The 14,442-nt window shown below is 38.9% G+C and overlaps 3 protein-coding genes across 4 annotated transcripts; all 3 read right to left on the bottom strand.

The window, feature by feature from the left end:
- Window positions 1–36: 36 nt before the first annotated feature.
- LOC103408982 (protein BREAST CANCER SUSCEPTIBILITY 1 homolog) lies at window positions 37–5,602 on the bottom strand. 2 transcript variants are annotated; one of them, XM_070822760.1, is made up of 15 exons: window positions 5,447–5,598; window positions 5,016–5,069; window positions 4,836–4,906; window positions 4,624–4,737; window positions 4,397–4,432; window positions 3,722–4,194; window positions 3,376–3,489; window positions 2,230–3,273; window positions 1,999–2,099; window positions 1,607–1,793; window positions 1,426–1,523; window positions 1,206–1,332; window positions 923–1,088; window positions 672–790; window positions 37–542 (listed from the first exon to the last, which is right to left on the bottom strand). In XM_070822760.1, the coding sequence occupies exons 1-15, from the start codon at window positions 5,503–5,505 to the stop codon at window positions 186–188; spliced, it is 3,120 nt and encodes a 1,039-aa protein (XP_070678861.1). In that variant the 5' UTR covers window positions 5,506–5,598; the 3' UTR covers window positions 37–185. The 2 variants fall into 2 exon arrangements, with proteins under 2 accessions (XP_070678861.1, XP_028959237.2); XM_029103404.2 differs by lacking the exon at window positions 4,397–4,432 and having other exon boundaries at window positions 5,447–5,602.
- A 2,588-nt stretch (window positions 5,603–8,190) lies between these two features.
- LOC103435186 (pentatricopeptide repeat-containing protein At4g21065) lies at window positions 8,191–10,407 on the bottom strand. The gene has a single exon (XM_008373585.4). It carries the CDS (start codon window positions 10,198–10,200, stop codon window positions 8,332–8,334), a length of 1,869 nt encoding a protein of 622 aa, XP_008371807.2. The 5' UTR covers window positions 10,201–10,407; the 3' UTR covers window positions 8,191–8,331.
- Window positions 10,408–10,861: 454 nt separating this feature from the next.
- Window positions 10,862–14,442, bottom strand: LOC103435187 (BAG family molecular chaperone regulator 2-like). The gene is made up of 4 exons (XM_008373586.4): window positions 14,066–14,442; window positions 13,280–13,536; window positions 11,788–11,934; window positions 10,862–11,418 (listed from the first exon to the last, which is right to left on the bottom strand). The coding sequence occupies exons 1-4, from the start codon at window positions 14,280–14,282 to the stop codon at window positions 11,254–11,256; spliced, it is 786 nt and encodes a 261-aa protein (XP_008371808.1). The 5' UTR covers window positions 14,283–14,442; the 3' UTR covers window positions 10,862–11,253.

The following is a 14,442-nucleotide window of genomic DNA, read 5'->3' on the forward strand; positions in this document are numbered from 1 at the left end:
AAGCAATTCCCAAAACTTGGAGTTGTACATTGAAGGGATTGAAAGCCATAATTGATTGGAAGCAACGAAGAATTACATAATCATTTATGTTCACAGTTTAAAAGAACCACAAAGTAACTAAATTGAAATAAGAACTGGATTCTGGAGAAGTTCTAAACATTTACAGGACTTGTGCAGTATGTATACTATTCGAAATCAGAAAGATTTTGTAACTTGCAGGCGGCAATGGAGTTCAAAACCCATGAATTGCTCACTGCCATGGCTCCATCGGAACTGGCCAAAGCCTTTGCATCAGCCTGCCTAGTGTTGAAAATCGTACTCTTCTTGCTACGATGACATTGATCAGGCAGCTCGAGGCTGTAAATTATGTAGGTTTGACATTTGGGGGAACCGGCTGACAAGGCTTTTTGGCCCTCTGGAACAGGCTTTCTTTGCAGAATCGTTCCTCCGGCAGCTATTACAAGGTCTTGTAGATACCCCTTGTACGAAGGTAGAAAGTCTCCCATGAAGTAAAACTTGAATCCATCAAAAAGCTTTGGTTGCTGCATATAAAACAGTTCGTTAAAAAAAGCTTGTAACCTGTTTATTACCCAACAAGGACAAATGCATATCGTGAATTCATGAAAATCTGATCTTTTCGTTATGATAGTTGAACTCAAGGAAAAGCTAACCTTGTTCTGCAGCCTTAGTCTACCAAGTCGAGGACCATCCCTGATTCCATAAATGTCGACCTTGATTTCATAAGGCTCCTCATCAACTAGTTTCATGGCCTCTGTGCAAGCATTAATCCCTGCACAAACAGACAGACAAAGACACACCTATATCAGATATAAATAGCTCATGTCAGGCTTCTATACTCCTTATAATTGTAAAGTCCAAGTGCTTGAGGGAGAACATTTCAAACAGAAACAGTAATACTCACACTCCACATTCAGGATCCACTTCCCCTCCAAGATACCCATCAAAACTTTGAGGGTCCTTTTGCATGCTCCATTTTCATCTGTCGATGCAATAACATGTGTAACATTAGAATCCCAATTCTTCAAAACCATAAGTCCAGATAATCTTTCAAATCCAGCGACAGACTCCTGCAGTTCAAACCAGCAAGGATTAGTGAAACTATTTAGAACATTTCAATTTCCAAAAGGAAGAGAATGAAAAAAAAAAAAAGAACAAAAAAAAAAGGCTCTAAGAAGCTCTTTTACCCTCTCTGCATTTGTGAGGGATGAACAACAAAGAACCAATTTCTTGGACGGTCCACAAAACTTCTGATCTGGAGGGGTATTGCTGTCTTGTTTAGCAGCAACTTTAGGACATTCAACATTCGGTTGTCTATAACAGAGAAAGAAAAATGCATAAATGAGAATCTTAGAAAATATGAGTTTGCATGTGCTAAGCTTTAGATATTCGAGGAAAAGTACATACTTTTTAGGATTGCTCTTCTTCCTCGTTGCTTGAGATTCAGGACTTTCATTTGGCAACTTAGAGGAGGCATGAACGGGGCATAACATAACAAAATTGTCCTGATTCAACACACTTGGAATTAGAATACCGCATGGAAAATGAAAACAGTGAATGAAAATAGCACTTATTTTGTTATACATACAGTATCCCATCGACATTGAGGCATCAACTTTGCACAGGTGACATGAAAGCTCCTACGACAACTCTTCTCGTAGCACCCAAGAGCTGCTCCTTTAATTGCGCAGCAAGAACATTTAATTTTACGACTCCTAGTTAATTCAGCTTCAAGATTAATAGCAGTATCTTCTTCAAAGTAGACATTGGGAGCCCTGCACATATTTTTGAGCATTTATAAGTTGAGAGTATCTAAAGAAATGCTTCTATGAATAAATTAATTTCAGTCTTGTTAAACAGAAATCTACTCATAAACATAACTATGTCTTGGCTTATTTGTAGAATGTGTGTGTGTGTGTGTGTGTGTGTGTGTGTGTGTGTGTGTGTGTGTGTGTGTGTGTGTGTGTGTGTGTATTGTACCATTCAGCGCAGGTCCTGTGTGCATGTATAACCTTGAGTCCTCCATTGTGATCCGCAGCGACAGGCTTGCCATTATAGTAGTGACCTATATCTCCAGAAGCCTGTAATTAAGGTTTTGACGGTAATGAATGTCAGCTTTGAATTCTATAGGTGAACTTTATATGCAGATGAGTAGGGGATGAAAATAGTGAGTTGTCAAAAAGAATATAAAGGGAAGGAAGTGAGAAATACCTCTGATTCTTCTGATGCAAGACAGAAAGCACATTGAATTTTACTAGGAATGGCCTCACATCTCTTCAAGACCACATTCTTTGTCAATGAAGGAAGCTTCTGCACTGGTGATTGATTAGTTACAACATTACAATTGCCCTTGCTCTTCTCAGCAGGTTGATTTCCATTTCCATTAACATGCCCATGACCTTCTCCAATCTCAACAGAAGTATTGTCCTTTGAGTTGTCATCAGAAGAAACTTTCACCTTTTTGTTCCTTTTCAGTTCTCGATCTCCCAACTTGTCTTTTCTAGCAAGTTTTCTGGATTTATTCCGGGATTCGGAGGCTTTCTGGTTATCCGTAGGAAGATTTATAAGAGACAACTCAGTAGGAGTATCCTTATTTGCTTGCTTCTGTATTTCTGATACCTCCTCAAGCATTGTCTGTCGCATGGAGACCATCTTTTGTTTTTTTGACCTTACTGGGCGGTCAATCTTGTTCTTGTCATTGACCTCCCTACACATTTTTCCAGCTTTCTTACTGAACGGTTCATCACCGCCTGCATTCTTTCCCAATGAAGTAGGTGATACAGTTATCCCGTTTTCATCACCATTAATTCGACTATCAGCTCTGGTAGAGAGGACATGAACATTTTCATATGTGGGCTTGGTTACAACAACAGATGAATGTTCCTTCTTACTCCTTTTGCGAGTCTTAGCCAAAGAACTACCGTTATTCTCACATGCTTGTCCTTCATAAAATACCTCAGATCCCTTCGAAGTGACATTAATATCTGTTCCTGGATCTGTATGACTTGTAGCACACTTTCTTTTAGTGAGATTCTTTGCCTTCCTACCTCGCTTGTCAGATTCATTAGTAACAGCGTTAGTTCCAGCAGCAGGAAGATCTGGAAGAAAATCCATATTTCCAGTACTTTTTTTGTTTCTTTTAGACCTTGCACTTTTAGCAGAAAGCTCAACTGATTTCTTGTTTTGTAAGATTTCTTTTAGTTCCTTCAATAGAACTCTATCGTTTTCATCCTCTCCAACCTGCATTTCAGTTCCCTGCAGTGAAAGCTGTGATTTTTTGTGCAATATTGAAGGACTAGACAATATTAGAATTTGTAGAAGGGAGAATTACATATGAGGTGCAAAATGAGCTGATACCTGCATCTTCGGAGGACTTGGGAAGAGTTCGGGAGAGCAAGGTATTTGTGTCCATTCAAAAATCTCACTATCAAATAAATCTGCAGCATGAGCAGATGTACCGTGCACTTCCCCCTACATGAAATTATCATGATAACTTTATGGCATCATCTAAATAAATAATACACTTTTTGAATTGCCCTGATGAGTGAAATTATATAAACTTGCCAGCTTAGTAAAGAACTCTGTAGCACATATCTAAGATGAAAAACAAAAATAAACCAGCCCAATGATTTGGCATTACTGCCATATCAATTAAGCAATATTACAAATCATTTCAAAGGTATAAAACAGGTTATACACTCACCGGTTGGGTCAATCTAACAGAGTTTTCATCATCTGAGTCTTTGATATCACTGAATGCGGGAACATTTGGAGATGGAAGATCGGTAAGTTGATCACCGAAAGAAAACTGACTCAAACTTTCTACATCTTTGTCATTCAACCAAAAGAAAGGTGACAGCACCGGTTCTCCCTTTTCATTTAGAACAGGCTTCTCCTTTAGTGTTTTTGAACTCTGCTTAGCTCGATCAGCCATTAAATCACCTTCTAACTTTTGATGGCGTGTTGGGGTTTCTGAAATAGGACACTGTGGAACCTGAACCCTTTTCTTGTTTGGAAATGAAGGTTTGATTGAAATAGAACCAGAACTTTTCAGGTTGGCTTTAGCTTTCCTGGATCCTTTTCCTCTTAAGGTTTTCTGTTTCTCAGCTCTATCCTGAAACTCAGGAAGATCATGCTCGCCATGGCTAAAATCATCTTCAGCTTGCTGTTTTCCATCTTTAATAAAGCAAACCAAATGAAAACAAAAAAGTGCATTACTCAAACTATAGTACATGTAAAACCAAAAAGTAAAACACCTAGAAGTGTATCTTAACATGATAGGATATAATCAAGTGGTGCAAGTGTTGTCAATATCTTGTACTCTACTGACAACATAAATAATTCCGGACTGACATATCAAAAGTGCATGTGGACATACAATTCAACTGTAATGTTGCGCTGCATCGTATCTCCTCTGTCGTTTACGAAAATAAAAGTTAGAACAACATTTGAACACATTTTATGAACTAACAATTGCACTATGAACAGATGGAACAAAACTGAAATCCCAGTAAATAAAATGCTGGTATTGATTCTTTGATTACACTAAACGTGTATGCAAATTGCAAATGAAACTATTGCATATGCGTTGTACATAAATGATACCTGATGATTTAGTTGAGGGTGCATTCTGAGTGACAAATATATTAATTCCCGAAGCATGTTCCATGCTCTTGTAAATACTAACCAAATTATCCATGTGAGGAGCCGGGCGAACCTCTAAAACAAAAATTATCGATAAGAATATTGGATTTCACATAAAACAATCTTACTCTCTTAACAGTTCAGCACAATAATAAAAGCATCATGATTCATACCCCTACGCCGATATGGAATTTTACAAACAGGACAATTGGAACCCGATTTCATCGACTTCACAATGCAAGCGCTGTAAAGAATAACCAAACACTGGCAATAAGATCAAGCACATTCCATGTATTAACACAGCCAATTAAAACTAACATTCATATGCGAATAGCAATGAAGGAGGAGATTACTTGCAGAAGAGATGATTGCAATTGAGTGAAACCGCAGAACTCAGTAGACTCAAACTGCAAAACAGATGGGGAAAATCGAACCCATTAGCGGAGTGAAGAGAAATTTCAAATCTTTAACCGAATTCTAGACAAAATCATGTAAAGGGTCTGTTTGGCTGCCGAGAAAATTAGTGTACATTTGAATATTACTACATTTCAATACAAAAATTTAGCTGTATTCAAATGGGTCCTTTAAATTTCTCGTAAAACACAAATATACAGATATCAAAGTGCACAAACTGGGTATCGTTTATTTGGGTTTTTCCCCATAATTTTCCTACAACTTTCCCATCAAAACAAACAAATCTTAAAACAAATGTATATATATATATATATATATATACAGAGAGAGAGAGAGAGAGAGAGAGAAGAGAGAGAGAGAGAGAGGATACCAGATGGGGCACTTGAGTTCTCTGCCCATTTTCTCGAGGTGGGGCGGAGGAGTCTCCATTTTCCTTTGCTATTTGCTTTGATCAGAGAGATTGATTGAACGCAGGTGGAGATTGCTGTTTGCTTTGATCAGAGAGATTGATTGAACGCAGCGGGAGATCTCACCTTCTTTTTATATGTTGAGGAATATGAAGCTTCGTTTCGAAGCTTTGCTTTTTGAATTTTAAGCCGCCAAAATATCCCAAGCTAACACTCTTTGGCGGGTTTTCAAAATTTTCAACTTTAGGGCTTGGTTGGCTTCACGGATTTTTTTTTTTTAATACATCGTTATTTTTACACTAAGGAGAAGAGGGGTTCGCTAAATCACACAATGAACAACTTAATTTGATATCGAATTTACTATCAGCTTCACGGATTTAAATGCCTTGTTTTTATTTTTCCTTATGTCAGCGCTAGACAAAACAAAATTTATATAACTATTTGCAACATTATTTAGAACTTTTTTCTTTAGCCAAAAGAAATTTAATGGGCTTATCAAACAAAAGATTTAGCACAAACTTTGTACTAATTTGATTAGTGTACTTGAAACGCAAGCTATACACCATCTGTCATAGTATTAATAGATGTGGTGACGGATGCATGTTGGGAGGTAGGTGGTCCTAAATCATCTAGAGTTTGAGAAATATACATGTGAAGATTTTTTTAGAACCTTCAAATGTTTGGTACGGTTCCTTTTTGTGCTCACACAATGACTGAAGAAATGTCTTTCGCATGTTGCGTTGACAACACTCTTCAAACTCTCTCATTAGCACTCATCAAATTGTTTCGGCATATGTTAATATGTGTTGATATGTACGCAACTTGGGGGTGATTTGGGAGTGAGGTACTTAAAAAAAAGCACCCATGAAAAAAAAGCTGTGAGGGTTTTAGGTGTTTGGTAAACTAAAAAAAAAGGGCTTATTTTGGAAGCTGCTGTGAAAATAAGCTGAAATCAAAGGAAAAAGCTAAAGCTGCTATTTGCAGCTTTGGAAAACTGGTTTTTTTTTCAAAGCACACGGAGCTACAGTGCTCCTTTAATGAAAAGACCCACTATCAGACTGCTTTTTTTCCAAAAGCACTTTTACAAAAAAGTTTACCAAACACTCTGCTGATTTATTTCACAGCCGCTTATTCTCACAGCAGCTTTTTTTCAAAGCACAGCAATACCAAACCAGCGGCTGACAACAACAAACTCACTAAGTGTTCATCAAATTGCTTCAGTAAATAAACTGAATTGTTTTTTAGCGCTTCGCTTTTTGTTTCTATCTAAAAACTAGAACCTTTAACATGAGACCCTTTAGAGCAACTCCACCCTTGGAGCCCTCCCCCCAGACAATCCACTATTCAATCCACTATATGAACAGTAACTCCCCTAATGAACAGTAGATGCCTTTTACATCTCCACCGTTGCACTTGAATAGCCTTGGCAATAGGCAATAAAATATTATTATTATTATTTTTTTACAAAATAATACTAAATAAATTTATTTGTAATTTCGGATAAGATATTTTAAATCGTTCTTGTTACGACATGTGTCATTTACCCAAAACGACTATTATTGGTCATAGATTTCGATAAGATTTATATCCAATGTCATCATGCCAGATGTCGTTATCTTTTCAGAATCTTTGAGGATAGATTTTGATCAGATTTTAAATCGTTCTCGTTGCACCACGTGTCATTATCCGAAAAGATAATTTTCCTCACTTCGAACATTACTACTATCTTGTGTCAATGCGTCTCTCCAAATAGTAAACGATTGGCTAAGTAATTTCCAACAACTAGACATTGATTCTTTGGTTCTACTACCACCAATTTTCTCAAGATAATTGGTATGAATAAGACTCAACATTTCTCGCAACTGCATCTCATTACCCGTACGCGAACTATGAGTAACTTCAACCCAGCTAGTACACAACGCAACATCTTCAAGAGACGTCCAATTCGTACCTGCATCAATAGTCATTTTGTTGAAAAAAATTGGATTGAAACTTTGAGAGAAAGATAGGAATGTGATTGAAAATAGTTGGGAACACATGAAATTGTGGTGTAAGGTAGATGATAATAAGAAGGTATTTATAGAAAAGTAGAAACATTTTTTTTTAATTTTCAGATTTTTTACAATTTTTAATTTTTTTATTCAAATAATTAATCTCTGCCGTTGGATTTAAAAAAAATTAAATTCCAACACTCCAGATTATGCCACGTGTCACAACGGTAACTTTTCTTAATTTTAAAACTATTTTTTCTTTTTTTTTTTAAATTTATAAAGCAGATTAATATCATTCGTTGATCTCAGATCGAACGGTTAATATTAAATCAATTTTTTTTATTACCGTTTCAAATCGAACGACTCATATTAAAGAGCCGTTGAGATCGAACGGACCGTGGGAAGCCACGTGGCTTACCAACGATCACTTGCATTTCCTGGCGCGCGAGCCCCGTGCCCTGTAAACTTGTCGGCTAACGCGCCCCCACTTGCGAGTGAGGGGCACGTGCCTGACACAAAAAAAATAAAAAAAGGACCGACGCCAGGCCTGGCTTTAGCCTGACGTCACACCCACCTCGGACTGCAGGGCTGACAATCCTCCACGGACCTGGCCCTCAGGCTCCCACCTTCACTCGGGCTGCCCAACACTGGAGCCCTATCCACCAGCCCTTGGGCCCTTTCCCTTCGCCTGTCCCCCGAGCATCTTAAGATTTGAATCATGAATTCGCCACTAATTGGATGGGCAATGAATAATATATCATGTCCATTTAAACTATGACACGTACTATGCCAAATCTCGCGTAAACATGCTCATTATCGTTCGAGTTTGACAAATATGAAACAACTTGCTGCAAATGTTACCAGTAATCTCTACAAGAACAAGAACCATCTCTAAAATGGTGAAACCGACTACGATCCCTCACAACAATCTCCCGATCATAAACCTTCGATATGAGTTTAAATGCAAGATGACAATCTGCACAAACTCTCAAGTTCTTCCAAATCCTAATCGGGACCCCTGGTGCAGTATTTAGGAGCATAAAGGCAACTGCAATCTTTTCACTATGATACGACAAAGCATTTTCTTTCTCCTCCTCCTCTATGTCCGCAAGAACATTTGCCGTATGTGGCACGTACCCTTTCGGTTTCAACAATCGCGCGATCTCTGCTAGCATTGCGTATATCTCTTCACTTTGTGGATGAGATCTGTCACCCATAGTGAACTCATAAATACAATTCCTCAGCTCAACAATACTATATCCGGGAGTTTTCCTCACCCCTTCACTAAGCATTGTCCTCCTGACCTTTTGGACGTCTGACCAACGGTGTTCAGATGCATAGAGATTGGAGAGGAGCACATAATCCCCACTGTGTCCAGGCTCTAACTCGCGGATGCGTGCTCTTGCAGTCTCCCCAAGAGCCAACTGCCCGTGTATCGTGCACGCTCCTAATAAGGTCCTCCAAATAACAGCATTCGGCTTCATGGGCATGTTCATAATGTATTCATATGCTCGTTTCACTAAGCCCGCCCTGCCTAACAAATCAACCATACAACCATAATGTTCTATTCTCGGCGCAATTCCATACCCCTCTTTCATCATTCGAAAGTATTCAAAGCCTTCATCAACCATCCCACAATGGCTGCAGGCATACAATACGCCGACAAAAGTGATCTCAGTGGGCACCAATCCCTCTCCCTTCAACTCCTTGAAAAGCTCAAGTGCTTCCATACCAAACCCATTAACAGCCAACCCAACAACTAAAGCAGTCCAAGAAACCACACTCCTTTCGTCCATCACTTCAAACACCTTCTGCGCCTCTCTAATGCTTCCGCACTTTGCATAAAGATCCAGCAGCGCATTCGTAGCATGCGAATTTCCCGTCAATCCCACCTTCAACATATACACATGGATCCTCCTACCCAAAGCCAAAGTCCCAATCTCAGCACAAGCAGATAACAAGCTAACCATGGTGAACCCATCCGGCTCAACACCTTCCAAACTCATATCCCTGAAAATCGTCAGAGCCTCGTTCGGCCTCCCGTTTAAAGCAAACGCATTAATCACAGAATTCCAAGCGACAAGGTCTCTCTCAGACATTGATTCAAACACCTTGTGTGCACTCTCAACATGCCCACAACAGGCATAAACATGAAGCAATGCGTTCTTAACAAACACCAATGACTCAAACCCATTTCTTACGACAACAGAATGTATCTTCTCACCCTCTCCAACATCCATCAACTTAGCCACAGCCTTCAAAAGAAAAGGGTAAGTGTGTGTATCAGGTTGCACGGAACTTTGATGCATCTGGTGGTAAAGTTGGATGACAGGAACTGGGTTCTGACACTCAGCATAGCCTCTGATCATGGTGTTCCATGTGAACACATTGGGGTTTTTTATTTGGGAAAATATTTGGTGGGCATAGGAAACTGGAGCAGAGAGAGAGACTATGGAGAAGATGAGGTGTTTGCCCATGTCTGGGTTGCTGAGTGGTACCCCATGCCTTATGGAGAAGGCATGGATTTGCTGCAGTTTGGACTTGGAGGATGCACAGCATTGCAGGAAAGCAATGCATTTTTGGAGAAGGTGACCAATTGGGTTTTGTGGGGAAGTTTGTGAGGAGGGTGCAAAGGTAGAGAAGTGGGTTTTGAGGTTGTGAGTTAAGGAGGTTGAGAATTTATGTGCAAAAGTTGGGTGGATGAGTGTGGAATACTTTGGGAGCATTAGATCATGTTCCTGTGAGAAAAAAGGGGTTTATCTTGCTTCAATGATAGGTATAACATTCCATTTGTACCCAATGCGGTGAATATAAAGTGCGTAAGTAGAGGCCATATATCCGTTGTTTCCAAATACGTCTCTCATTTATGTCGCTTTACTATATTCTTTCGATATGTGTCATTCAAGGGCCACAGGTCTGCTGTCCTAATTCAGTGTCTTCCTCGTATCTCTTCTCTCAAATTTTGATATGTGTAAAACCATTAACTATAACTTAATTAGAGACACAAAAGAGACACTAAATTGGGGATAGCAAACCTACAGCCGTTGTGCACACCCTCGAGGGTGCATTAGGGAGAATGGAATCAATTTACTTTTTTTTTATATTTAATTTCTAATTTTTTACATGATACATATTTTTATTCAGTTTGATGAAAGGGTTAGCTGATATTTTTTAGAGTTTTGGTTGAAAAAAAATGTTCTATTAATAAGTAATTTAGATTTAAATATGGAGTTGTTCATGGGAAATAACTTTGGTAGGAATATTTGATTAGGGCAGTTCTCATATCGGATGAGGCCAGTGAGACTAATGTGGGGGTCAAATACAGGAAGTACCATCTTTGTATTCATGTTCCTCGAAACTTTTTGCTATATCAGACTTTTCTTCCCATTCTCACAACCGATCCAGTATGATTTCAAGTGAAAACAAAATACAAGAGATCATTACGTGATAGTTGTAATCACATGTCATAAAAGAACATTATATTCTCTCGTTCATACTCAATAGAATATTGATTTGGACTAAAAACCACGCCTTCATGGAGAAAACTACATGTCCACTCCACAACATTCAGGCAAAGTAAAAATATCAGAGTGCTGCGACAAAACTACATTTATCTAAACTATATGTGACTTATCATTACCAACACTTATTGGCGATGTCCATATGGAAGAAGAAGCTGTAAGTACAGGTAGGTTCGCCACGCCCCAATCTCGAGCTAATTACATAAAACGAACGAGCGATGAAGATGAAGAAAAAAAAGTCGCAGTCATCGTCGAAGTTTAGTCGAACAACTCCCATTGAGCTGTGGTTGTAGGAGGGTCAAAAGTCTCCCACTTGGTTGTCACAACAGGCTCCCATTTGGTTGTCACCACAACAGGCTTCACCTTTGCATTTGATATCTTCAGTACATCCAGACTTTCAACACATTTCTGCACCCTCTTGCCCTGGAAAAAGCAACTTCTAAATTAAAATTCCTTTTTGGTTAAGGCCTTTTTAATTGACAAAGACTATATATATTGGAAAGGCATCCTCTCCAGATGCCTTCCACCTAATCCTCCTCATCAAACAATCCGGACATTTGAAATTTGATCCAACGGCTACAAACAATGGCCTACTCTAAAGTTATAATAACTTTAGTCGTTGGATTAAATTTCAAGAGTCCGAATTATTTGATGAGGAGGATTTGGTGGACCCTTTCCATATATATTTAAACTACTGCAACACGTCAGCATACTGCTCCGCCCAATTAATAGACCTAACCAACATATGCAGCTGAAGCCTTGAATTAACGACCACTGAAGACATATTATTACCTGCAGATTCTTCTGAGCAGAAGCATCTCCTTCTGCAGAAATGTTGTCCAGCTTGATTGCTAGTCTCATGAGCATCTCAATTAGTGTAGTTATCTGAAGTTCTGGTACTTTGACTCCATTTGAGATGGATTTTTCAATTGCAGAGACCTGTTGAAGGCGAAAATATAATATTTAATATTCATTTTGTTAATTATCTAGTAATTTATCATAGTTAAACGTATGCATGCATGATTGGTGACGAAAAGAAGAAGGAGATAGGTACGTAGGTGATGGCTTAAAAGGACCTTGCATTACGCCATAAACTATTGAGATTCCCTAAAGTTGCACTACAAAAATTTTATGATGCTCCAGGGTATAGAATACTTCGAAATTCAACTGTCAGATTTTGATTTTTGTGTTTTTGACTAAAGATCTAACAATTAAAGGTCTGGAGTATCCGATACTTCGAAACACTATGAAATATCCATCATATGAATCCTTAGAGAGACGCAATTTAAGAAAAACTTCTGAATTCCGTTTGAGACAACTAATCGACCAGTAGTCACAAAATGGAATCCTATTCTGGGTTTGGTGCAATATGAATGTACACCATGCTATTTCTGGTAAAAGAGTAACCTGTAAGGTTCAGGCAGACATACCCCGATACAATGGACAGTTCAACTGATTTATAATTATATAACTAAGAGTGGGAGATGCACATCAAAGTCAAAACTTTATACTTGTAAGAAGCTTCAACACCAAACCAATCTGAAGCTTGTAATGTGATACAAACTTCCAAACCATATTTACCAATTTAATTACATGATTCAACAACCGCACCAACCAACCAGTGGTTCACTCACAAATTTCAACTGGGCATTCACCAAATCACCGCTTAATGACTCTATCGTGTTTTTCAAATCTCCGCTTAATGGAGAGAAACTTATATGTAACTGTGAGGTCCGACATACTAATATGATGATATTTTAAGTTTATCATGAGTATTCGTAACTTTTAATTTTCTCACATGTTATTCCATCAATAATTAAAAATACCACCACATTAATGTGTTAGTTGCATATAAGCTTGCTCTACAAAGCAAGTTATGTTTAGAGAAATACTAATAAAACTCTCTCAAAATAGAACTTTGCCGCTTTATGTTTTTAGCATAATATTTTATAATATTGACATAAAAATTAACGTTAAACTGTAAGATTACAGAGAATCCATAAAAAACCTTAATTAATAAAAGTCCTCTTAACATTTATCTTTTGTTTAAATGACCTCTCTTTTCATTTTAATCAATCTTAGGGACCCCACTAAACCCCAACTTAATGGTCAAGATTCAACACCCAAACCCAGCTGTCTCACCCACTTTTGACTGAATCATCACACTTCCAATCTAACGGCTGACCTTACTCCACACTCTTTTGTCCCACCAAAAAAACACACAATACAAAAACAAAGTGAACAGTGATCAAGTGTCGAAGTGGAAGTTTGGGTTTTTGCTCACCTGCTCCGCGAGCTTGTCAACCTCCCTGGACACGTCCAGTATGGCGCGATGTGCGGCCTGGATCTTGGCATTCCTACGCATCTCAACGGCCCTCCTCGCGATGCTCGCTGGGTCCTCCACCAGTACGACTTTTGACCGGTCTTTGACTCCGCACATGTCCAAGTACTCGCCGTTTTCTCGCTCTTTTCCTCTGAATAACAGCCTCTGCTCGCCAGGCTGTAACCCTGTCTCTGCCGTAAGAACCTTCTTCAACTCCCCTGTAGAGTTTGGTTCAGTCAATTCCCACGTCAATTTACCACTTTACCCTCACAGTTCGCCACCACCCCTCCGCCAACAACGTTGCACGTGGAGTAATCTAACATTTTTCTTCTTTAAATTATAATGCTGGATGTTATTGTGACGGTATTCTAAAGTCAATCGAACGGTTTTATGCTTAGAAAGTTCAAAGCATGACAATTAGCTTGGAATACAATCACAGCGATGCTCCGCCAACGTGATTGCATGTAATCAACTTTGCTCTCCAAATTATTCATAGAATGATCCATTGCATTACAAGTCAACCACACACAATTATATGTTGACAAATTAAAAGCATGACATTGAGTAATTAACTTGGAATACGATCAAAGTAACATAAGCTTTAGTGATCATCAGTAGTGTGTTTGGTTAGCGAGAAAATGCTATGATAATTCTTAATTTTACCCCCATTTTCTTGGAAGCCAAACAGAAAGCAAAATAAATAAATAAATAAAAGAATACGAAACGGTAAATCAATATCATTTTTACCGAATGTGGACTGAGCACTGGCCGAGATCTCGTAACGGAGAGCACCGAAAGCAATCCGAAGCCGCAAATTCGGAGCCGGAGCGTCCGATTTCTCACCTCTCTTCTGCACCAGCATTCCTCCGGGCCTCATTTCCCACGCAACTTCCTCGTCGACCGACGTCGTACTGTTGGCGCTATCCCGCGCTCTGCCGTTTGCATTGGACCTCCGCTTCATCATTTTTTGGTTTGGGAAATTCGGATGAAATTTTCCGGGAAAATCTCAGACGGCGCGGGGTTTTGATCGGGAAAATATCTCTCGACGGCTCGAATTAATGCGCTGTTTTCTGCCGACACGAACAGGGTGTCGTATGTGTGGGGGTTTATATAGTGTGGTTTTT

Source organism: Malus domestica, chromosome 05, assembly GCF_042453785.1.
Source record: "Malus domestica chromosome 05, GDT2T_hap1".
In the NCBI taxonomy this organism is placed as follows: Eukaryota; Viridiplantae; Streptophyta; class Magnoliopsida; order Rosales; family Rosaceae; genus Malus; species Malus domestica.